The 25230-nt window shown below is 39.6% G+C and overlaps 1 protein-coding gene across 1 annotated transcript in view; it reads right to left on the reverse strand.

The window, feature by feature from the left end:
* Window positions 1-25230, reverse strand: part of ATF7 (activating transcription factor 7) — an 86731-nt gene that overhangs the window by 15397 nt on the left and 46104 nt on the right. The window contains exons 3-5 of the mRNA XM_012654531.1: window positions 8988-9084; window positions 4285-4403; window positions 949-1086 (exon numbers count right to left, since the gene is read on the reverse strand). Of these exons, the coding sequence (XP_012509985.1) occupies window positions 949-1086; window positions 4285-4403; window positions 8988-9084 (354 nt within the window). The remainder of the gene's footprint in view (window positions 1-948; window positions 1087-4284; window positions 4404-8987; window positions 9085-25230) is intronic.

Raw genomic sequence — 25230 nt, forward strand, 5'->3', positions numbered from 1 at the left:
TCTTGCTCAGGCTGGTTTCGAACTCCTGAGCTCAAACAATCCGCCCGCCTCGGCCTCCCAGAGAGCTAGGATTATAGGCGTGAGCCACCGCGCCCGGCCTCTTTTTCACTTATTAACTGAAGTATAACATACATAAAGTACATTGATCTAAAGTTAGATCAATGATCTAACTAAAGTTAGATCAAACAATAAAATAACCTTTTACATATGTAAAATCAGGATAAAGACCATTTCCAGCAGCACTCCAGAAGATTCTTCTATGTCCCTTCTCGACCCACACCCTTCCTTTTAAGAGGTAAACATTATTCTGAGTTCTATCATTAACAAATAGCCTTGCCTCCCTGTTTTTTTTTTGTGACCTTCCTTTTGCTCGCTCTTTGCTGTGACCGTGGGTCCGGTTGTCATCTGTGGCTTATGTATCATGTTCTGTAAGGCTTATCTTGCTCTTACCCTATAATCCTAACTTTCTCTCAATAAACTTTATTTTTGTGCTTGCCTAAGGGGAAAAAAAAAGTCTTGCCTCTGTTTGAACCTCACGTAAATGGGATCATACAGTATGTACTTTTGTCGTTTTTTGTTGTTGTTCAATATGATGTTTGTGAGATTCACCCACATTGCTGTGTAATCATTGGTTCATTCTTTTTTTAATACCATTTAGTATTCCATTTTAGAACTATACCACAATTTATTTATTCATCCTTTTTTTTGATGGACATTTGGAATGTTTCCAGGTTTTTTTGGCTATTATGCACTAATTTCTCTTCCACACAGACTTAGAAGTGGAATTGTTGGGAGAGAGAATAGGTATAATTTATATAAATCTTAGAAATAATTAACATTTCTTTTAAAATAATCAATCCTCCTATATCATATTCTATTTATATAACTAATGAATCAAAATTTAATCTATCATTTAACATTTGGATGACTCTTGGTAAGGAATTTTACCTTCTCCTTCAGTGGCGGGGAACAAGGGCTAGAGGCAGGGCTGTCAGGTGGGGATGAGTCTACCTCCACGGGCTCTTCTTCTTTGATTTTGACGTCTGGTGTGGAAGGCAGAGACATGTCAAGGGGCCCAGCAGAAGCCTGTTATGAAAGAGAAATGAACAGAGTTTAACCCCATGATTTCCTTTAGGTTGAATCTATTAATATATCTTTCCAGTTACATGATGAGGGAATATGCTTCTAAGAAGTTTAGCCATTGTTCAAAGCACTGAACTGCAAGTCAAAGAAATGTGGGCCCCATGTTTTATGTACAACTCTGGCCAAATCATTTTGTCTTCTCAGGGCTTCTGTTTCCCTAACTATAAAATGAGGATAACATCTGCTTCACCAGTGGAAAACAAATACTTATAAAAACCTGGAAAAAAATGTCATTTAATTCCATGGAATATTATGCTTATAATCTTTTTCAGGAAAGCAAAATAATTCCTGAATCTGCTGGCCCCTACAGAGCTGTGAACACTTTCTCTGCCAACCAGAATGACTAGATTACCCAATTATCAAAAGCAAATGAAGACAAACTGGATATTAAAGTATTACAAACACGACAGGAAAGGTCTTCTCTGGGGAACTCACCATGCTTGACAGTGATCTTGCCCCAAAATCTGGTGTTGGGGGAGGCTAGAAGTTTCAGGCAGACAGGGTTTTGGGGTAACAATGAAAGAAAAAGCTGACCATCTGATCAGTGAAAGAAATTAGAACTTGGTCTTATGAGCAGGACTGGAGAAAATCAGAAAGTAAAGAGAATACTTTCCTGGCAGTGGTGTAATCACCTCACAGCACTGTGGAGCTGTAAATGGCCTTGCAGGGAACAATAAACCATCTGAGATAACAGCCCTGACACTGCACCATGACAGGAGAGTTGGCATTGCAGTTCAGTTTCATGACAAAGTGGATCCTTAGTTCTATTCTTCCCATATCCTAGGCTCCTTGGTGAAAGAAGTGCTTGTTTCTAACTCTTCCCTTGCTAACCTTAATCCCTAGAAACCTTCTTGGTAGCTAGTTGAGTAAACTAAAGATAATCTGGTGTCTGCTACATTACAGAAAGTGGTAATGGTTCCTTCTCTCCAATCTGATGAGGGTGAGCAACAGCAAAGATGGTTGCATTTCTCCCTCATTTTTTCTACATTGTTAAGATGTCAGGCCCAATTTAGCTAGTTCTAAGATCTCTGAGTCTGAGATTGGTGGGAAGGAGTAGCCTCTAAGTAAATAAAACCATGGGTTTAAAATCCCCTAGGGGCATCTCCTAGAAAAGCTGTGGTCCAGGAAAGTTTCCGGCTCATTAAACACTCCTGGAGACAATCTTTCACTGAGTCTGTGCTTCTCATCAAGGGGAGGTAAGCACCACTCCTGTACAGGAAGGAAAAAACACCAAGGGATGCCCAATGAGGAAAGGGCTGACCAACTATGAACTAGCCTCCCAGAAGTGTCAACTGAGCTAAAATGGCAGTGGAAAAGACTTCAAACTTTTTAAGGGAGGCTCATTTTCTTAAATTTGCCTATAACGAGTTTGGTATAAGATCCATCACATTCCCGTGGAAACAATTTGACTACTTTCTTTCTTTGGAGGAGGAGGAGGAAATGGAGGGGGAAGAGGAAATGGCAGGGGAGGTAAGGTAGGGAAGCTGTAAAATAAAATTATAGCACATAGGTTGAGGCAACTGAGAAATAAGAGACCTAAGTCTCTAAAGGATAAAGAATGCTGAGAAGACTGGCTAGTTCTGCCCTTTGAAAGTAGAACTGCAAATATTTGCCACTGAGTTTCCCTGCTTTTATTGTGAGGGAGACAGCATGAAAAGCAGCTCATAGAAACCTATGGAACTTGGAAAGAACTCCAGTGATAAAGACACTTTATCTTGCATTCTTACAATTTAAGCTGGATAGAAAAATCATGTGTAATTATATTGATTTACCTGCTATTTTCTTCTTAGAAGGAAAGAATTCCCATGGAAATGTTTTTATATGTCCCAGCTTTTCTATATTCTGACAGGATTTCATGCCTCAATACACCATGCAATTGAGAGGTAAGTATGTTAATATATATATGTTTTGGGATAGAGACGTTGGAATCTCTTCTGATCAGGAACACAGACCTGATTTTAAATAGTGACTCATAACCTAGAATTCTAATTTTTTTTTTTTTTTTGAGACAGGGTTTTATTCTGTTGCCCCGGCTAGAGTGCAGTGGTGTGATCACAGCTCCCTGCAACCTCCAGCTCCTGGGCTCAAGCAATTCTCCTGCCTCTGCTTCCCAGACTGCTGGGATTGTAGGCATAAGCCACTGTTCCTGGCCTAGAATTCTAATTCTAAAGTAAACTTTGATCTTTCCATTTTTCTTTTTTCCCGAAACCCCTCATTCCATGGGAACTACCTTTCTTTGACTCTGCCTCTTCAACTATTTCCTCTGGTCTTCCAAACTAAGGGACTCTCCAGGGATGTGGAATATATAAAGCCTCAAATCTGAGTCACAGCACCTCAGGATTAATCCTCTCTACAATATCTCTACTAAGTGGCCTACATGTAATGGAAGATATTTTGTGAGAGCTTCCACCCAGTGGTTTTACTTCTACCGTCGGGCCACAAAGAATTGAATCCCTCTTTTACAAGAAAAAAAATCTTCAAGTATTTCAACTGCAATTTTGTTCACAGTAAATCTCTTTTCCAAGCTAAACTTACTCAATTTCTTTAAATGTTCCTGGAGTGACATAATTTCTAGTTTTTTCACCATCTTGGTTGACCTCCTTTGAAAGACATTAAGAACTTCCTTCTTTAACTTTAATGCTTTGAATAGTACTAGAAAGCTACTTGAAGGCAAGAACTGTATATACTGAAGCAAAGAAGTATAGAAATTCAACAGATGTTTGCTGACCAGCTGACTGAGTAAAAATAGTCCAGGCAAGAAGTCTGATCAGCTCAGAAAAGAGTGGGATTTGGCAACAAAAAGGTTATTAACAAAATCTGAGTAATTTACAATCTTCTAACATCTTTGACATATTCGTAACAGAAATAATTTCTAAAAAACAGATTATTGAAATAATGCTCGACTGGAAAGAACTGATTTTTGGTGAAGACAGACTTGTGTTGATCCATCATCTGGAACCCCTGGAGACCTGCATGGCTGACTAGGATTAGTGAGTACTACCTGGGTCTACAGAACCAAGCCCTTGATTTTGTGCTTTAATCAATTAAGCAAATTATCCCAAGGTACAATGAAAATAGCCTATGCCTGAATACCGCCAGGTTTTGTTTTTTTTATTTTTTTGCAAATGTCCCGATTCTTGCCTTTTTTTCATCCTCATCTGCAGCTTTCTTGAATTCATGTTCAAAGGAGCTAGCTAGTTCATTGAAGAGCCCCACCTCCTCACAGTTCTTCAGGAATCTAGTTGGAGTAGGAGTCTGATCTGCAGACACGAAAGAAAAGGAAACTCAGTTTTAGTTTTGACCTGAGATTAAAACTTCAGAATATACAGAGAATACATTTTTATTCTTCTATTTGGAAATAGAGAGTTTCTGGGTTAGGGCATAAAAATTTGATTTTATGGAGCTCTGGTAGATGAAGGCTGGTGCTAGGCCACCAGAGGGTGTCTGTGCTGTGTTGCCTTAAAGCCAGCAGGGGGAAGACAGAACAATGTTTCGTTATGTGACTATCCGTGTACCCACCTTTCTCAGTGCTGGTTTTACTTCCTTCACCCTCAAACAAAATAAAACCACCCACACAGGTGCAGTTTTGTGAAACCTCCTCATATGAAAATCAAGTAATTTTAGGCAATGTTTTCTTTTTTAAACCTATTCCCTGCTAAGTGTGAAGTGAGCAGGAATAAGCAGACAGATGTTAAAATCTGATGAGGAGAAGAAACTGAGGATCAGATGATTGAGTTTGCTTGCTGTTAAAGCTACCAAGTAAGAAATGGTGACTTTTCTTTCAATGGGGTAATGGTCACTGAGGTAATGGTCTGTTACTTTCTGAAGGCATTCCAGGCACATTTAGGGGCTGGGGAACAAGACAGCAAGATCATGAACTAGAAAAGGAAATTGAAAACAATAGAGCTCATTTCACAGAGACCTGGGCCCAGAGAAAATTCTGGAAACCAGGATATTTGGATTTAGATTTGCCAGCCAAAATATCCCCTTAGGGGCTGCACAAATCTTTCCTCAACACAGTGCCTCTGCACTTGGGAAGAGGAAGACTTTTGACAACCCATGGGAACTTTTCAAGCAACCTAAATTTTAGATTAGAGCTTCTCTCTCCCAATCCTGCTTTTCTAGAGTTGAATCTTGTTCTCTGATCCTAACTATATTATGATGGCTTTCCTTGACACGCCAGTCACCTCAGGAATTCATCTCATACCCCAAACACTGGACTGAATGATTGAAATAGAACAATGTTTAAATGATATTTTAAGGAGTGATACCTGGGGTTAAAATCACACCTTCTAGTATGATCAGTTGAAAATAGTCCAGTGGGGTTTTCCATGGAAACAAAATAAGTTTTTAAAAAAATTTAAACAAAACCTCTTCTGAATCAGAGTGTTTGGAAAAGTTACCACTGCTTCCTAAAATAGTTTTAAAAGGTTCTCTGGCAGCTTTGGTTGGCTAATGATAAAGCCACTTTCCCTCCATTCCTTGGTGAGTAGAGGTAATATCATCCTTTATGCTTAGAGAATAATACTTTAGTAAGGGCACACACAAAATCACAACTCAAGTGGAACAGGATGGGGCAGCTAAGATCATGGCTATGGCAGAAGAGGGATTTTCAGACCTCTGATCTGAGGCTCAAATAAACTTCTCCCATACCCTGCTGTTCATGTTCTTTCTGGTTTTTATATTTAATTTAATTTTATTTTACTTTTGAGACAGGGTCTTGTTCCCTTGCCAGGGCTAAAAGTGCAGCGGCACAATAATAGTTCACTGCAACCTCAAACTCCTGGGCTCAAGCGATCCTCCTGCCTCAGCCTTCCATGGAGCTGGGACTACATGCATGTGTCACTATGTCTGTCTAATTTGAAAAAAATTTTTTGTAGAGATGGGGTCTTGCTATGTTGCCCAGGCTGGTCTTGAACTTCTAGCCTCAAGTGGATCTCCTGTGTTGGCCTCCCAAAGTGCTAGGATTACAGGTGTGAGCCACATGCCTAGCTTTCGTTTTTATTTTAAAGGCTCCCCTCTGTTAAACCTAATTCCTCACCTTCCAGGTGGCTTCTAACCTTCAACTGGCTCTGGTTCCTGAACAAACAGCCTGAAAATATATTAAAAAACCTGGAGCCTCCTCTGACGATTCCTAAGAAATCAACAAATGTTTACTGAATACTTTCTATATGCTTTGGTGCTACATGCATATGTGTGTGTATATTTGGGGGAGGAGAGGGATAGAAATATAGGAGTATTTCCCAAATATCAGACATGGCTCTTGCTCTAGAGAATGAAGAGAATGTTTTCTAATTGAGAAAATAAAGCTAATATACATAGCTAGCATCATAGTGTACAAAAATAAGTGCCATATGCAGTGGAGAATAAAATTGCTGTGGAAATTAAATAAAGACACGTTAATGACAGACTAGTTAGGAAAGATCTCAAGAAGTAGGACTAGAGCTGAACCTTAGAGAATGGCTTTAGTTGGTAGAGAGAAAAGAACATTCGGAGGCTAAAAGGAGTACGGAGGGTGAAGGCAAAATGAAAGGCAGGGTATGAGCATTATGTATGGATGAGGAAAAAAAGTTTTCTCTGGGTCAAAAGAGAATCCCAACTTATATTAGGGATATAAGTTGTATATAAAAAGTTGGGTGGATGCCATGGAGCTAGGTTATGAAGAGTCTGAAAATCCGGGCATAAATTGCCTTAAAGTAAAAGAAAACAGGAAGATAATGACAGATTTTGATTAGAATAGTAGAATTTAAGGAAGACTGGCTTTTCAATATTATGCATGATGGATGAGAATGAGAGATTCCTCAAGGAGGCCAGCTACGAGACTTTGGAGGAATCCAAACATAATAAGGGTGGTGGCAGGAAGAACAGGAAGGAATAGAATAGAGAGAATTTGAAGAAAGAATAAAACAACTCACGAGTTTAAGAATACTGGTGAATAACAAAGGAGAAGGAGATGGCTGGGGGACAAGGAGGTAAGTTCGGTTGTTGACATGAAGATTTGAATGACAGCCAAATAAAAGTGTTCAATAAGGCGTTGGAATACATATTGACACACTGGGTCTTAATAGGAGATATGACAATTACCAGTCTAGATAGAATAGCTGAAGTCATGTGCAATAGATGAGCATTCTAGAACTGAATCCAGAGAATAACGAGAAAATACTTTTTTTTCCTTGGGACTGTGTCCTGTAGTAACTTCCTCTTACCACCCCTGAAGACTTGGAGTAGGTGCTTCCACCCATTTGTAATAATCTCCCTAACTTGATAACCTTGCCCCAAATTTACCTCTTTCATAAACTTTCTCTGATTAATTCTACTTAATACTAACTTTCTTAGTATTCATATATTTGTATTATTCATTTGTACTTATCTGCAAACACTAAAATTTTTCTCATGCATATATGCCCTGACTTAAGTTTTACCTACATATATATATTTACAACATACCCACTCTTCCCTGAGACCTTCCCCAGGTTTTCTTAAGAATTACTGATGACAGTGTCACTACTCATGTTCTTTTCCCAGGGATTACAAATCTACAGGCTCCTAACAATGTGCCTGGTGCACACAGTAGGTAGTCAATGAATATTTGTTTAATTAATAAGGAATAAGAGATCTATAGGGGCAAATCCCTTTCATCACATATAGAAGTATGACGAGGAGGTTCTGTCTCTCTTTCTCCATGTCTATGGCAGCATTTTGCTTAGTAGTACTTAAGAGAAACTGTGTCTTACCTGAGTTACTAACTAATGTAATAATCAACAACGAAATACCCTATTGATTAAATATTGAGTTAAGTTTGCTTAGCTTGAGCTAAATCAGAACCTCTCATGGTATCAAAAGAAAAAGCCCACTTTGGTTTTATGTCTGTTTAGCTAAAAATGGCACAACAGAATTGCTGCATGGTTTGTGAGCAGTTGCTAAGAGTACTCCCTTGAGAATGGCATATGTAAGCAAGATAATATCTAAAACAACTGGTGAGAGGTTCCAGGTCACCCAAATTGGCTTAGGAAAGTCTCACTGACTAAATGTCTTATTTGAGCTTTGGAAATGTGCCCTCAATTGGTGTCTGGGTTCACAAGGGAAGTTGAACTTTTTAAATTAATTTAATTTTTTGAGACAGTCTTGCTCTGTTGCTCCAGCTAGAGTGCAGTGGCATTATCACAGCTCACTGCAACCTCAAACTCCTGGGCTCAAGTGATTCTCCTGCCTTGGCCTCCCGAGTAGCTGGGACTACAGTCGTGTACCACCATGCCTGGCTAATTTTTCTATTTTTTGTAGAAATGGGGTCTCGCTCTTGCTCAGGCTGGTCTGGAACTCCTGACCTCAAGCAATCCTCCCTCCTTGGCCTCCCAGAGTGGTAAAATTACAGGTGTGAGCCACTGTGCCCAGCTGGCAAGTTGAATTTATGAACTGACAATTTGCCTGCTGGAGGAAAACTGACACCCAGTGGAAGAGAAGCAGCCAGGCTAGTTCAGCTTTTCTGCCTTCTTTTGTTCACCCCTTCACTGTGGGTAGGGAAAATGTCAAAGGAATCTTTTGTCTGTAAATCTTCCAAAGTCTTAATAAATAGAAGGTAAGGGAATAGATTGAAAAAAGCTACGACAAAACCTCAATATACCTACCCTCAAAAACCACAGAACACAATCTTGTTATTAAAAACAGAGTGGAGGGCACAAGAGAAACTTGGGAGCTTTTAGTGTTCTTTTTTCCTGATTAAATGCAGATCACATAAGGGTTCTTAATGGGAGAAGGGGAGTACAGCTCCCAGTACATCTGGTCCCTGGTATTAATCTTAACTGTCTGGTGATATCAAGGCAAGTGGCTTTTGGGGCAGCAAATACCTGCAATGATGACTGAGTCAGTTCGAGCTGGGCCAAATTTCAATGTCATCTCATGCTTGTGTTTATGAACTGCCAGGTGGTCCTCGTTTGTAAATCTCTGAAACAAAACAGAAATGGAGATGTGAAAAAAAAACAACAACAAAAAAACCCTGATTCAGTGCCCTTTTAAAATGTCCTACCAAACATCCTGCAATGAGGTTGGTCCCTGGAAAGAGGGATTGGAGAGAGAAAAAGAATTGGAAGTAATATAAAAGCAGAAGAGATGGAGGAAAAACAGCGCTAGAAGGCAGGGAGGAGAGAAGGGGAAGACCAGAGCACCAAATGCTCTGTAATATCAGGTCCAAACAAGAGAAGTGGACAGATTGTTGGTGAAGTGGGGTCCAGGCAGGAGGCTCCAAATGAAAAAAAAACATTAAGGCAAACTCGTAATGAACAAGGGGAAAACAATTTTTAATAATAATAATAATAAAGAGAGAAGGGAAAGGCTGGGCACTCGCTGGTCATCACAAAAGTAGGAAATTCAGAATGAACCTCTCCATGGTGGAGCTGAACTGGACTGCTTTATGATGGGGCTTAACAGGGAGATAAATTATGCAGGATTAGGAGAACCATTTAACTTCCTGGCCCCTACAGTGCTGCAGCAGGCGCCTGCGCGGCTATTTGGCTCAGAGTTTTAATGAGCCAGGATGGAGCTGTAGAAGACCGAGGCCCAACGGCCAGCAATAATGGCACATACCAGCCCCATCGGCCAAATGCTGTCTCCCCTCATCGGGCAGCCCGCCTGGGCTCCATCAGCCATAAAGCGGCCAGTACGATGCTGCTGGCTGTATAATGGTAGAATAAAAATGCAAGCAAAAAATATTTTTTAAGGGGAGGGAGGAGCCTGTAGGCAGGATGAGGGAAGAGAAAAGGAGATGGTACAAAAATTTTATTTGTTTAGGGGTTTGGGTGAAAGGACAATGAAGAAAAGTAGGCTAAGTCTACCCTAGTTTATGACTAAGACAGGATTACTGGACAATAATTTATGCTCCCACCCCGTCTTTAAAAGGGGGAGGTGAAAGGAACAGATGAACAGCAGTAATTCAAAATAATAATACCCTCAGAAGTCCCTTTGCTGCTGGCCATGTCCTTCATTGAAACATGCCTGCAACACAGTAACAGACTGGATGCTGCAGTTTTCCACAGCTCCTTCACCGTGAGGCTCTGAAACATGGTTCTACTTATCTTTTTGCTTCTAAAAATAGTGATTGATTTGTTCTCTCTTTTTACTTTCTTCACCAAATATGCACTTCCCATCAAACACTACACCTTTAACCTTCTTTTCCACAGCTCTTCTTGACTGCAAACCAAATAACACAGGAGTTGGTCCCATCCTAGCTCCCACCTAGTCAGGAAGGCAATATTGAACTGTATCTGTTACTTTATTTTAGCAAAAGTAGCTTTTTCCTGAATTCACAACTAAAGCCAGCTTAAGATCCATAATCCTTCCAGGTAAGGCATATAGGCCTGAAGGGTAGCAGGAATTTTCTTTTTTTTTTTTATGATTTTATGTATGTATGTATCTATCTATTTATTTATTTATTTAGACAGAGTCTCACTCTGTTGCCCGGGCTAGAGTGCCGTGGAGTCAGCCCAGCTCACAGCAACCTCAAACTCCTGGGCTGAAGCAATCCTTCTGCCTCAGCCTCCCGAGTAGCTGGGACTACAGGCATGTGCCACCATGCCCGGCTAATTTTTTCTATATATTTTTAGTTGTCCAACTAATTTCTTTCTATTTTTAGTAGAGACGAGGTCTCGCTCTTGCTCAGACTGGTTTCGAACTCCTAGGCTCAAGCAATCCTGCCTGAGCCTCCGCAGTAGCTGGGACTACAGGCATGTGCCACCACGCCCGGCCAGGAATTTTCAATTAAAAGTATGAAGAACCAAGAAGCAAAACAGTCAAAAGAAGACTGCCTCAGTGGTTTCCAATAGATCTAAGACAAAACTAATAAACTGTGGGAAAATTTAGCCAAGAACTCTTGTTTTCTCTATTGTTGGTAAACCCCAGGTAATAACTTTTGCAGTTATAAGATTTTCTCCCTAAGCAAAAAAGGGTGGGGGGCAAAGGGGGAGGGAGAGAATAGTCTGTTAACCAGGGGTATGATATTTGTAGGTTAAACAAATCACTGTAGAGGGTCTGGGATTGCCAGCTATTCGGTAAAAGGAAATAGGCAGAACCCAGTCTACAATGGAGAAAAAAAGATCATTTTAAGAGGATATAAAAAGTAGTAGATTAAGCAGAGTTGTAAGTTTTCAAAATGTATTGGTAATGTTATAATAATCTTTTTTAAAAATATGTTTATAGATACTCAAAGGAAATTTGATGTAGATAGCTTGAAAAATTTTGCACAATGTTCTAGAATCTAGAAGAATGACTTCTAAGTAAAAAGTTGTCTTCTACTATTAGAAATCTAGCTTGCTCAAAAATGAGCTGTGAGAAAGATTTTAAATCTCTATCAGGTTTTGCTCTGGTTAAGATTGCTCAGTATTTTAAAAAGCAACTCCCCCCTTCCACTGTAACACTGCTGTATAGTCCTGACTTGTCTTATTTGTCCTATAGTTCTTGTTCTTTTGCTGCTTACCCCCCACCTCCAGCCCCCTCCACATTGCCTTTGAGCTATTTATTTTTCCAAATCAAAAGGTGAGGCCTGAGGAGAACTGAACGTAGCTGAAAGGATCTCCCACTCACTAGCATCTCAGAGGATTTGATAAATGCAAACACAGGAAAAAAGCTAACATCTTTATTTTCATTAAGCTGTAACATATTTAGCATTCCTAATTCATAACAGAAATCACATACATTTTCACATTACATTACAGCTATTACAAGGTATCTCAAAATACTCTTTATACTCATCACTACTTTGAAATTATGGTAGTTCCAGATCCATCATTAGAGCTTATTTTTTTTTTGGAGACAGGGTCTTGCTGTCACCCAGGCTGGAGTACAGGGGCACAATCACAGCTCACTGTAACCTCATACTCCTGGGCTCAAGTAATCTCCGGCCTTAGCTTGCCAAGTAGCTAGGACTATAGGCAACAGTCCATCACGCCTGGCTAGGTTTTTTTTTTTTTTCCCTTTTTTGTAGAGACAGGGTCTTGCTATATTGCCCAGGCTGGTCTACAACTCCTGGACTAAAGCAATCCTCCCATCTTGGCCTCCCAAAACACTGAGATTACAAGTGCTTTTACAAGCTGTTGTGCCCAGCACACTAGAACTTATTTAATGCACTAATAAAAAAATCACATGCAGGCATCCGGTGGGAGTGGAGGTACAAAAAAAAAAAAAAATCACACGTTATCAAATATTTTTCATACATTTTTGATAAGCATATTATAATTAGTTTCCTTTGTAATCCTATGTATTTTATTTGATGAATTTAAAAACATTACCCTAAGAAAAGGCTCATAGGCTTCATCAAACTGCCAAAGGGGGGTCCATGACACCAAAAAAATTAAGAATCCCTGACTAAACAACAGTGTACTTCAGAGGAGGAGGAGGAGCCAAAAGGATCAAATTTTAAGAAGCAGGACACTGGCCTGGTTTTGGCTCTGATCACCTCCCCCTGCTATTTCTAATACAATTCTTATTTGTCTGGGGTCAAACAGGGAGAATAAAAGTTTACTGAAGCTTTCTGTCAAAGCAATTGCCAATTTAGCTACTGTTGTTAATGTTCCTTACATTTTCTCTCATTTATTAAGAGTTAACACTTAGAAATTCTCTGGACTAGTCTTGAACTTCATGCTTAGGAAACTATCCCTCTGAAAGCAATTTATCAATTAAAACAGCTAAAATTATTAAGTGATAAAAATTTTGACCTTAGCAAAAATGCATTAAAATGGGTGGAAGGGATCCAAAAAGGATTTCCTTTTAAAATTATTGCCCATTTAAAAATATAGCTCCCCCATGTGTTTGTTTTTTGAGACAGGGTCTCGCTCTGTTGTCTGGGATAGAGTGCAGTGGCATGATCGTAGCTCGCTGCAACCTCACAATCCTGGGCTCAAGCGATCCTCTTGCCTCAGCCTCCCAAGTACCTGGGACTACAGGTGCATGCCACTGCACCTGGCTAACTTTTTCTATTTTTAGTGGAGACTGGGTTTCGCTCTTGCTCAGGCTGGTCTGGATCTTCTGACCTCAAGCGATCTTCCCATCTGAGCCTCCCAGAGTGCTAGGATTATAGGTGTGAGCCACATGTAGGCTCCCCCATTTGTTAATACTCTTAATGAATCTTCCTTTGTTCTTTATTCTTATCTATGTCTAAGGTTTCATCAAACAGTCACTCACTTAGAGAGCACACTCACCCTAGTTGTAAGGTAAGTAATGATAATTTTCAATAAATGTGTTGATACATCTTGCCATCTCCGAGGCAGCAGAGGGCTTAGTACAAAATCAGGACAGTTTCTTTCCCCTCATTTATGCCAAAACCAATGTGTACCCATCTAGAGACCAAGATAATCTAGATCTGCACTATCCAATATGGCAGCCACTAGCCACACAAAGCTATTGAGCACTTGCAGTGTGGCTTGTCTGAATTGAAACGTACTGAAAATACACATTGGATTTCATTGACTCAGTACAAAAGAAAATGTAAAATATGTCATTAATAATTTTTATGTTGACTACATGTCAAAATGATACTATGTTCGATATACTGGGATATATCTTTAAAATTAATTTCACTTGTTTACTTTCACTTTTTAATGTAGCCACTAAAAAATTTAAAATTACGTATGTGGCTCACATTTGTGGTTTGCATTATATTTTTTTTGGACAGCTCTAAACTAGATAATACGCTCAAAGATCGCTTGGGAATTTTAATCATGTGCCAATCTTGAATCTTTGCCCCTCAAATCACTTTCTTTAAATGCAATTTATACTATGTGGCAGTGGTTTTCAATCAAAGGCAACTTTGCCCCCGAGGGGACATTTGGCAATGTTTAGAGACATTTGTGCTTTTCACAACTGGGGGGATGCTACCGTCCTCTAGAGGGTAGAGGCATGGGATGCTGATAAATATCATATAATGCACAGGACAGTCTCCCCAAACAAATAATTATCCAACTGAAAATGTCAATTATTGTCTCTGTTGAGAAGCCCTGCTACAGAGTGACAAGGAAAACGAGAAAGAAATAAGAAAAAGGCTGTTTTTAGTTTCCCTTGCCAAACTGCCAACACATGTTTTTGGACCTAAAACTTGGAAGGAAAAAAGCACAGGCAGAAAACTTCCAACCTCATTTTATAAAATGGCTGATGTACTACAGATCTGCAAATACTTAGGATAGAGAAATTAAGAAGATGGAGACAGAAGGCACTGTAATTGGGAGAATAGATTAAATGGAATTCTCGTGCATTGCCTTGTTAGTAACAAAGAGATAATACAGAAGAAGCTAAGCAAAACAATTTTGACTACTTCTGATTTTCATTCCCTAATAGAGAAAAAAAAAATATATCAAGAAGGGAGCTTTTAGCCGGGCACGGTGGCTCACGTCTGTAATCCTAGCCCTCTGGGAGGCCCAGGCGGGTGGATCATTTGAGCTCAGGAGTTCAAGACCAGCCTGACCAAGAGCAAGACCTCGTCTCTACTAAAAATAGAAAGAAATTAGTTGGACAACTAAAAATATATATAGAAAAAATTAGCTGGGCATGGTGGTGCATGCCTGTAGTCCCAGTTACCTGGGAGGCTGAGGCAGAAGGATTGCTTGAGCCCAGGAGTTTGAGGTTGCTGTGAGCTAGGCTGACACCAGGGCACTCTAGCCTGGGCAACAGAGTGAGACTCTGTCTCAAAAAAAAAAAGAAGGGAGCTTTTCTTAGTTTAAAAAATGTTAGGAAGCATAACCCAGGAGCGATAGCTCATGCCTGTAATCCCAGCATTCTGGAAGGCCAAGATGGGAGGATCGCTTGAGGCCAGGAGTTTGAGACCAGCCTGGGCAACAGTGAGACCTTGTCTCCAAAAAAAAAAAAAAAAAATTAGCTGGTTGTGATGGCGCGTGCCTACAGTCCCAGCTACTTGGGAGGCTGAGCCAGGAGGATTGCTTGAGCCCAGGAGTTTGAGGTTACAGTGAGCTAAAATGATGCCACTGTACTCCAGCCTGGGTGACAGAAAAGAGACCCTGTCTCAAAAAAATAAATTAATTAATTAAAATAAATTAAAAAGGACATGGAATGACAGGACTATGAGGAAGTCAATCTGAAAACTGGTATTAGTTGCAGAATGGGCAAGGAAAGTACAGTTTCTTATTAACGATTAATTTTCCATGGGAACTGGGTGCATGCCCGTAGTCCCAGCTATTCAGGAGGCTGAGGCTGTAGGACTGCTTGAGGCGAGGAGTTGGAGATCAGCCTGGGCAATATAGTGAGACTCTGTTCATTAAAAAAAAAAAAAAAAGTCCATGAAACACCTTTGGTAAAAAACCCTTCCCATTTCTAGAAAGTTCCACTGTCACTCATCCTTCTGTAGTAGGAGAATCTGGAATCCTTCCTCTAGGAAGCTGACAAAATGAACAGAGCTAAGTAAAGAGTTAGGAATGGCCTGAAGAACAAAGATGGTGGGAACTATAAATAAGGAATAAATCTCAATGAATGAAATCTTAAGATTTTTAATTTTTTAAGATTGAGGTATAATATAAATAAAATGTACAAGTCTTAAGTGTACATCTCAGTGATTCTTATATTAGTATATACCTGTGTAATCATCACCCAGATCAAGATACAAAACATTACAGACACCCCAGAAGGCTCCCTCACACCCCTCTTTTCTTAACATTTGAAATGAAATAATTATATAAAACAGTATAGTACCTGGCATGCAGCATGTATTCAGCTAGTTCTCTCTTCTTTACCTTTTTAATCTCTTCAGGTATTATAGTAAAAAAGTAACTTTTCTTTGCAGATGTTTAGAGATACGTAGTTCTTTTCCTAATCTCATTTAGCCTAGTCTCTCGGAAGTATTTTGACACAGCAGCACTGAACAGAACTGAAAAGAAGCTCAGGGCAAATAAGAGCTCAGGACAAACTAAAGCTAAATTTTTGCCATTTGACTTTGAGCCAGGCACAAGCATATGGGCATTAAGAACGTAATCATTTTAAGTTAAATCCTTGGTAAAGCATTGTGACCAGTAAAATTTCTGTGCAGTATGCACTCAACTCCTAGCCAGATTCATTCCTGAAATGTTGTTTTTGGCTACCACAGCTCCAGTTTCTGTGTGGATTTGCCTCGCATTTTAAAACATTCTTATATCCTGACCTATGATGAATTCATGTCCCTTTTATTGTTTTAGAATAGTAGACTGGGGGGAGGGGACAAGCAGAACTCTTTAGTTATTAGGAAGTGAGCACTGAATGCCTAAACCATCAAGACACAATGCAAGGAATTAAGTTTATATTTGTGATAGTCTGAAAATTCATTTATGCTGAAAACTATTCCTTTCTCCAAAGTTTCTGGGTTTGACAGTGCTTCATGAACAGAACAGCTTTCTATTATTACAGTGTCTATACTGGGCAGATTTTGAGAAGGAAGATAGTACAAAAAAGTCATAGAAAACCCAAGAAACCCTGGGGAGCAAGCTCTAGAATATAGTGATACTGGTGTTGAGCAGGTAGTTGAAAGAATAACTGACCTTTTTTGAACACTATTTAATCACTTCAATTGATCACATACTCTGAAAGAAACTGGAAGATCTGCAACAGTCTTGACAAAGCTCCTCTCACTTCAGTGCTTCTACTTACAGTGCATTTAAGTTTGGGAAAGTAGGGAAAGGAAGAAGAAGGGAAGGGACTAAATACACACATACACATACCTCAAAGCCAACATAACTTTCATTTCTACTTTAGTTAATCCTAGGCTCCTGCTCTCTATTTCAAGATGCTTCTGTTTACTAAGTGAGTCACACATCCTGCTTTGAATGCTTCATGGCTCTTGAATGAATCATTTCAAAGTACAGGATTGTTCAACAACAACAAAAAATACAACCACAGCAGCAGTAACTCATATGCTGCATGTGTGAGCAAGGTAATTTATAGAGGAAAAATAAGAACAGGAAATTTTTCCCCAAAATACTCTAAGAGAAAATGCTGTCAGGGGAATGAAGGTGGGGCAAAAACTTCACCAAATTGTACCTAAGGTAAATTCATTTGTGTATGGATTGAGGAATTTTCTGTTTGGGGAAGGCTGTTTGAATATCTTAAAGAGAAGATTCTGACAGCTGAACAAATTAATCTATTGCATTAAAAAAAGGAATTTTGAGAGCAGAGACATTATTTCGTGTAGCGGCCACGCTGCTGTTAGAAAACTCATAGTTTCTCAGGTTTTCTATGCCTTTTTCAAACTATTTTCTTTCTCAAAATATGCCTTAGATACTGTAATAAAAGAAAGCTGTTCTGTCCATGAAGCACTGCCAAACCCAAGAGCTCAAGAGCAAGAATCTCTTTGTTTGCTGGTGGACATATCGCAAACAGCTAGAACTGTATCTGTACGTAGTAGGTGCATAACAAATACTAGCTAAATAAATGCCACCTAGCACATCTCACTAAAGTGCTACAAAGCATCCCAACCCACAAAGCTCTTGCTCAACGGTGGGAGAATTTTCATTATTCATATCCAAAAGGATAGTTGGTATCTTAAACACCAACTCTTTCCTATGCAACCAGAGGCTGGGCCCAATCAGGATCAAGAATACCCTCCCCTCATGTGAGGAGATTAGAATAAGAAACTAACAGTGTTTCAAAAATGATAACAACAGGAGAAAGCCAAGATGGCAGCAAGGGGGATTTAAATCATTAGAAACAATTTCTTGACTCTGGGGGTGGGGTGGGGTCTGAAATCATTCCCAAAGATTTTAAACATATATAAAATGCATCATCTTTCTGGTCCTCTTATGTTTGTGACTTTATTTTTTTCCTATTCTTCTACTAACACTTTTGACCCAGGTTAGTCTCTTACTGATCTGTAAAGTCTACTTGTTTTCAATTTTGTGCCTAAACACATGTCCCCCTATTTCCTGACATGCCTTCCTCTCTCCCTTGTTTTTCTAAATTCTACCATTTTTCAAGGTTTTTGAAAGCTTCTCCAATAACTAATCTTCAGTGGTCTATCTTTCCTCAGTCTGCATAGTACTTGAATGGTTTGCATCATATAATTTGGAATTTTAGTCTATATGGTCTCATAGTTTTATCTTTTTAAGGTAGACTGTACACCACTAAAGAATTAAAAATGTGTCCTACATTTATTCTTTAACCTCCGTACCTGCCCCATCTTTGGGCTTGGCCCAGTGTGAGCACAGATGCTCAGTAAATTCTTGCTTCAATGATTGGGCAAAATTTTATATAGTGGTATGAAAATAACTGTTGAAAAACCTTAGCACTCTTGGATTCCAAACCTTTAACAGGGCACACTTTCAGAAAGATCTGATGGCTTTCCAACTCCATTCCTAAAGTAAATTTCATCATACAAATAAATGAGAATGAGTGTATCGTCATCCCTATTTTGTTTGACACCAGATTCCCTTTATTACAGAAAGGCACCTAAGACAATTTCAGTATGCTATAGTTATACTGCTTTTGTATGAAAGGATACTGGTGCCATGTCTTTGTGGGTCAATTCACTTGACCCACATGTGACTTCATCACTGAATTTTATTTTATTACCAACTAAAATGCCCTGTGTAAAAAATATCAACTTATAAATAGCACCCTTTTAAGTTCTTTCTTCATTCTCCAAACCACTAGTGGTAATTTTAACCATATCCTTTTGAGCATTTTCTTTTAGGATCCCAATTACTTGAATTTTATAGGCAGAAAATCAGCATTCCATAGGTGTCAAGCAGTGTCAAGAACTGGATTCCTCCTTTAATAAAGTACACCCTGGGGCTGGGCACTTTGGGAGGCCTAGGTGGGAGCACTGCCTGAGGCCAGGGGTTTGAGACCAGACTGGGTAACATAGCTAGGCCCTGTCTCTATAACATATAAAAAAAATTAGCCACTTGAGCCCAGGAGTTTAAGGCTGCAGTGAGCTATGATTGTGCCACTGCACTCCAGCCTGTGCAAGAGAGAGAGAGAGATGTGGCCTCTAACAAATTAAAATAAAAAGAAATAAAGTACACCCTTCAGTATCTGACAAGAGTAAAAGGTACGTTATAATCAAGTCAATAAGGCAGTGAGAGGGGAACAGAAAAAGAATTAAATTAAAGCCATAGTTAACATTGAAATTGTTGGGTCTTCATCATTATGATCAAGGATTAATATTAACGCATTATTCTACATCATGCAGACCAATGGTATAACCATTCCTCTAAGTAGCATAAGTTTTAAGTACTCAGCCATACCTCACAACTTGTTTCTATTTTGGTTCCTTGTTCCATCCTCCTGTTTATGACAAATGTGAAAATTCATGAGCCCCATGGGTGGTTTCTTGTGCCAAGTAAGTTGCAGGTGCCCAATAAATCACAGCAAAAAGGAAATGGAGCTCCGAAGGTCATATAGGCCAACTCCAACAGGGATTGGGCAATGTAGGAAGGAGGGTGGTAAATATAATTTCTTATCAGTTTAGGTTAGAAAAGGCTAAGTTTCTTTGTCTTTAAATGTTGCTTATTATTTGATGGGATTGAGAATTATAATCTTACCACAGGTTTAAATTTTAGCCAAGTCCTGGTCATCTCAACTTCTGCTATGTGATTCCCAAGTATCACAGTACAGTAGTAAGTATAATTGTTTTCTCTTTCTTCTCTCTTTTTAATAATTTCTCTTATGACATTTTTTTAGTGAGGCCATAAATTAAATTCTGTCTTCTATGATTTTTTTTTTGAAACAGAGTCTTGCTCTGCTGCCCGGGCTAGAGTGCCATGGCATCAGCCTAGCTCACAGCAACCTCAAACTCCTGGGCCCAAGTGATCCTCTTGCCTCAGCCTCCTGAGTAGCTGGGACTACAGGCATGTGCCACCACACCCAGCTGATTTTTTCTATTTTTAGTTGCCCAGCTAATTTCTTTCTATTTTTAGTAGAGATGGGGTATCGCTCTTCTTGAGGCTGGTCTCGAACACCTGATCTCAAGCGATCCTTCCGCCTCAGCCTCCCAGAGTGCTAGGATTTACAGGTGTGAGCCACGACGCCAACTCTGTCTTCAATGACTTTAAAACAAGAAATCTGTATGGGTTATCAAGTCTCTGGTCTTGAAAAGATTGTTGTCAGTTAATGCCTTGCCTAACTGGATAGCTTGGAGGGAAGGGGTGACAGTGAGAAAAGAAAGGGAAGAGGCAATAGGTTTGAGGAAAACACAATTGCTTTCTTAACCCAACCCCCATTTTCAACCATTCTCTCTTGCTTGCCTCCCACTATAGAGGCTGAAAAGCCAGATATTCATTTTTCCAGCCACTATGCACCTGTCACACAATTCAGGCCAATGAGACACTGAAATCCACTGAGGGTGGGGTGGAGGACAGCAATTCTGGGAAAGCTTTTGTCTCCTTACAAAAGGGAAAGCTAGAAGAGGAGAGTACCTGGTGCTATTCCTTCTTTCTTTCTCATCCCCTGATAGTAAGGCAACAAGCATGAGGATTACACGGTAAAAGCTAAAACTGGTGCAGCAGAAACATAGAAAGAATCTAGGTCCTTGATAAACTTGCTTAACTGCTGAAACAGTCCTAATTCTGGACTTCTTGTGTTACAAGTGTTCACATAGTTTTAAGCTACTATTAGGTACTTGCAGCTGAAACCATTCCTATTCAATATATGATGATTTTTAGGATGTAAAGATTCTTTTTCATTTTCTATCTAAGGAACTTGGAAATGGAATATGCACAAAAGTACCTTATTCTACATCTTCATGAATATTTATCAATTGTACCCTAATGCAGAATTCTTTTTTTTTTTTTCACTTAGTATACCAAATAAATTACTCTATCTCATCATCATCTATTGCCCAAAGATTCCTTAGAAACAATAGCTATACACTTTTTGGGCTTTGGGGAAGAACAAAATGGTAAGAGAGAGGCACCTGATGCTGCTGCTCTGAAAACTGAGGCAGTTAAAGATCATTCTTCACTAAAGAATGGAGTTTTAGGTTAGAGCCACATATCTTCTTATTTCTGGCTGCCCCTCTCCTGCAATACCTAATGTCTGGCTCTTTATTAAACTCCAGGGCACTCTTGGGAACTATGCTTAAGAATTAACAAGGACAGATCCATTATCTTTCCTTAGATGGCAGCTACTTACTTGGATGGATTAAATGCTCAACAAACTTTTAAAGGACCAGTGCCTAGGAGCAGAGAAATCCCAGCAGCAATTCAGCCAAGCCTGGTCCTGTGTCAGTTACATGGCTAATTGCTTTCTCCATAGCTCTTGCCTAATGGTAGACCTCTTAGTAATCTTCTTTCCAGATGTAGCCACTTAGCTGGGGTACCATTAAAGTCCCCAAAGGGATAACTTCAGTTTTTTGTTGTTTTTTTTTTTTGAGACAGAGTCTTGCTCTGTCGCCTAGGCTGTCAGCCTAGCTCACAGCAACCTCAAATTCCTGGGTTCAAGTGATCCTCCTGCCTCAGCCTCCCAGTAGCTGGGACCACAGGCCTGCACCACCATGTGTAGCTAATATTTTCTATTTTTAGTAGAGATGGGGTCTTGCTCTTGTTCAGATTGGTCTCAAACTCCTGACCTCAAGCGATCCTCCTACCTTAGCCTCCCAGAGTGCTAGGTGATTTTTTTCTCAATTGTGGCAAAATACACACAGCAAAATTTGCCACTATAACCATTATCAATATGATTTTTTTTTTTTTTTTTTTGAGACAGAGTCTTGCTCTGTCACCTGGGCTAGAGTGCCATGGTGTCAGCCTAGCTCACAGCAACCTCAAACTCCTGGGCTCAAGTGATCCTCCTGCCTTAGCCTCCCAGTAGCTGGGACTACAGGCACGTGCCACTATGCCCAGCTAGTTTTTTTCTATTTTTAGTAGAGATGGGGTCTTACTCTTGCTCAGGCTGGTCTCGAACTCCTGACCTCAAGCGATCCTCTTGCCTTGGCCTCCCAGAGTGCTAGGATTACAGGCATGAGCCACCACGCCTGGCCAACTTTAGTTCTTAACAAAGCAAGGAAAGCTTCTTTTTTAACCATAATAATTATCACAGCCCTATTAAGTTCTTGTTAACATTGTAAGTTTATATTTTTCAATCTCCTCTCTCTTCTCAAATTCTTACTAGGATGTTATGAGGTATAAAGTCCTTGAAAAACACATCAAATACTTTTATGTTCTAATTTGCTACACAATAAGTATTGCAATCCCTGGATCTCATAAATGAGTGGGAAGGACAAAGATACGGTGGGAAAAGCGTGGACCTTAACCATGAAATTTAAGAAAATCTACGACACTGTGTTTTGGCTTGAGCTGCTGAAAATTTCATTGTTGAAAAACAATACTGTAAACACTTCTTGATAATATAGGAATTTCTGAATGCTTACAATGAGCTGAGCAGAGAATATACAAGTCAGTATAGAGCCTGTAATAACCAAAACTCTGCCCTGGTCTGTAAGGGTTTATACAATTTAGTACTGTAACAATTAAGCCAAAAGAAAATATAAAGCTGGAGAAAGAGAAAGAGAAAGAGAGAGAGAGCGTGCAAGTGAGAACGAGAGAGCATGCATGCGTGCTTAGTCCGGTGCAAGCTTACAAGGAGATTACACACACACTTACTTCACAATAATTCCAAAATACAGCAGTAAGCTTTTGTTTTAAACAAGCTATCAAAGCCTAAGTGCCCAGAGACTCAGTAACCGCAGAAGAGGTTGCAGGCTGGTAAAGAAATAGGCAAACACAAAGGCTCAAATAGTTTGGCAGGTCTCTTGAATACACCACAAACTAGTAGGGTGCTCTGATTCTGCCTTGCCACTATAATTTAATGCAGAAAAACCTTCTTACTCTGATTTGTTGACATAGTCAGATGGTTGATTGTTTTTGTGTTTAAGTGGGAAAGTTTTGGCGAACTATCTTTATTTTTATAAAACCAGGCAAATGAGAAACTCCTTCAATTTTGAATGTTTGCTTTTTAGCCAAAAGAGAGATTTTTTAGAATGTTGGCCATGGACTAGAGGTCCACATTAAAAGAAGACAGGAAAGCAGGCAGGGAAAAAGAATGGAATCTATGCTGCCTAATGGTAACACTTATTCACACACTTCTCAATAGTCATAGTGTTCCAATACAGCAGAACATTAGCAACTGGGAAGGCTGTCGTGCTCCATCTTACCTCCTGCTGCTCTCTATCAAGTATCAAGCTACCTGCTTTTTTTCAGAACATATCATGCTGTTTCATTCTTTTGTGTCTGCTGTTCTCTCATGTATGGAATGTTCTTCTCCACCTTCTCCACCTGGCAAACTTCTATCATTCAAAACCTGTTAAAGCATCATTTCTTCCATGAATCCTTCCCTGATGTCTACCAGACCTCTTAGTACTTGCAAATACTTACATTATTACATTTATAAGTAATTACATTTTTATGTGTCTGACTCCCTCAAAAGACAGTGAATACTTTGATGTCTTATACATCTTTCTGTCACTAGGACCTATAGCATGGTGTTTGGCATACCATAGATCTTCAAATATTTTTTGTTGAATTGAACCTACAAAAGCTAATGAGGGTCTGAATTAATTGAGAGAAGTATTCACGGGCTAGTTTCTGGACACCTATTCCCAGGCTTCTTCAAGGTTAGAGATACCTGGCAGAATATATGAAGAATAAAATGGATACTTTGTGTGCATTAAGTCTCTCACCAGAGACATTTGTGAAAACCCATATTCAACTTTTGATTGTGGTCTAAAATGATAACAAATTGTTCCAATTATATAGAACCTCCCACCCTATTATATCATAATGTAGACAAACCAGGAGGTGCTAATGGGATCCTAATAACCTTCGTATCACATTATAATAGCTTCATCTGTTAGGGGAAGAGAGAAAAGAAAGGATAAATACAAAGGCCATTAAATATACTGATGGGTGTCAGGCAAGTAGGAAGACAACTTTAGAACTTCTAGTCCTCACCTCTAGGTAACAACTCACTACAGTATAGCAAATTGCAGATTTCAACCATAGTGTGGTACGCCGATAATGGCTCCTGTATTAGCTTGCTAGAGCTGCCCTGACAAAATACCAAACACCAGGTAGTTTAAACAATAGAATTTTATTATCTCACAGTTCTGAAGGCCAGAAGTCTGAAATCAAGGTGTTAGCAGGCTTGGTTCCTTCTGAATGATGTCACAGAGAACCCGTTTCATGCCTGTCTCCTAGCTTCTGATAGTTTGCTGGCAATCTTTAGTATTCCTTGGCTTGTGGCAGCATAAACCCAGTGTTTATACGGTGTTCTCCTTGTATGCATGTCTGTATCCAACTTCCTCTTTTTATAGGATACCAGTCATATTGGATTAAGGACCCACCTTACTCCAGTATGACCTCATATTAACTATTTACATCTGCAACAACCCTATTTCCAAATAAGGTCGCATTCTTTTTGAGACAGGGTCTTGCTCTGTCACCCAGGCTAGAGTGCGGTGGTTTGATCAAAGCTCACTGTAACCTCGAACTGCTGGACTCAAGTGATCCTCCCACTTCAGCCTCCCAAGTAGCTGGGACTATAGGTGTATACCACCACACCTGGCTAATTTTTTTTATTTTTTGTAGAGACCAGGTTGCCCAAAGCTGCTCTCAAATTCCTGGGCTCCAGTGGTCCTCCCATCTCAGCATTCCAAGAAGGTGGGATTACAGACATGCCCGGCGAATTCCATTCCTCTTAGTGATGCCTTGATATAGGCTAAGACAGTGTTTTTCAAACTGGGACATGATCTACTAGTGGGTAATGAAATCAACTCAGTGGTTTGTAACCAGCATTTTACTTTTTTTTTTCTTTTTCTTTTTTCAGGCTAGAAGAATGGAAGAGATTGTAACCAGCATTTTAAAAAAGAAAAGAAAAAACTCATTGAAATACCAAAACAACAAAAAACCCACAGAGTGCATCATATTAGGTAACAGTGAATCCTATTATATGGATAATTTCTATTATACAAAAATGTGTTTTGTTTTTTTTTTTGAGACAGAGTCTCACTATGTTGCCCTGGCTAGAGTGAGTGCCGTGGCGTCAGCGTAGCTCACAGCAACCTCAAACTCCTGGGCTCAAGTGATCCTACTGCCCCAGCCTCCCGAGTAGCTGGGACTACAGGCATGTGCCACCATG

The sequence above is a fragment of the Propithecus coquereli genome, unplaced genomic scaffold, assembly GCF_000956105.1.
Source record: "Propithecus coquereli isolate 6110/MARCELLA unplaced genomic scaffold, Pcoq_1.0 Scaffold111, whole genome shotgun sequence".
Taxonomy (NCBI): Eukaryota; Metazoa; Chordata; class Mammalia; order Primates; family Indriidae; genus Propithecus; species Propithecus coquereli.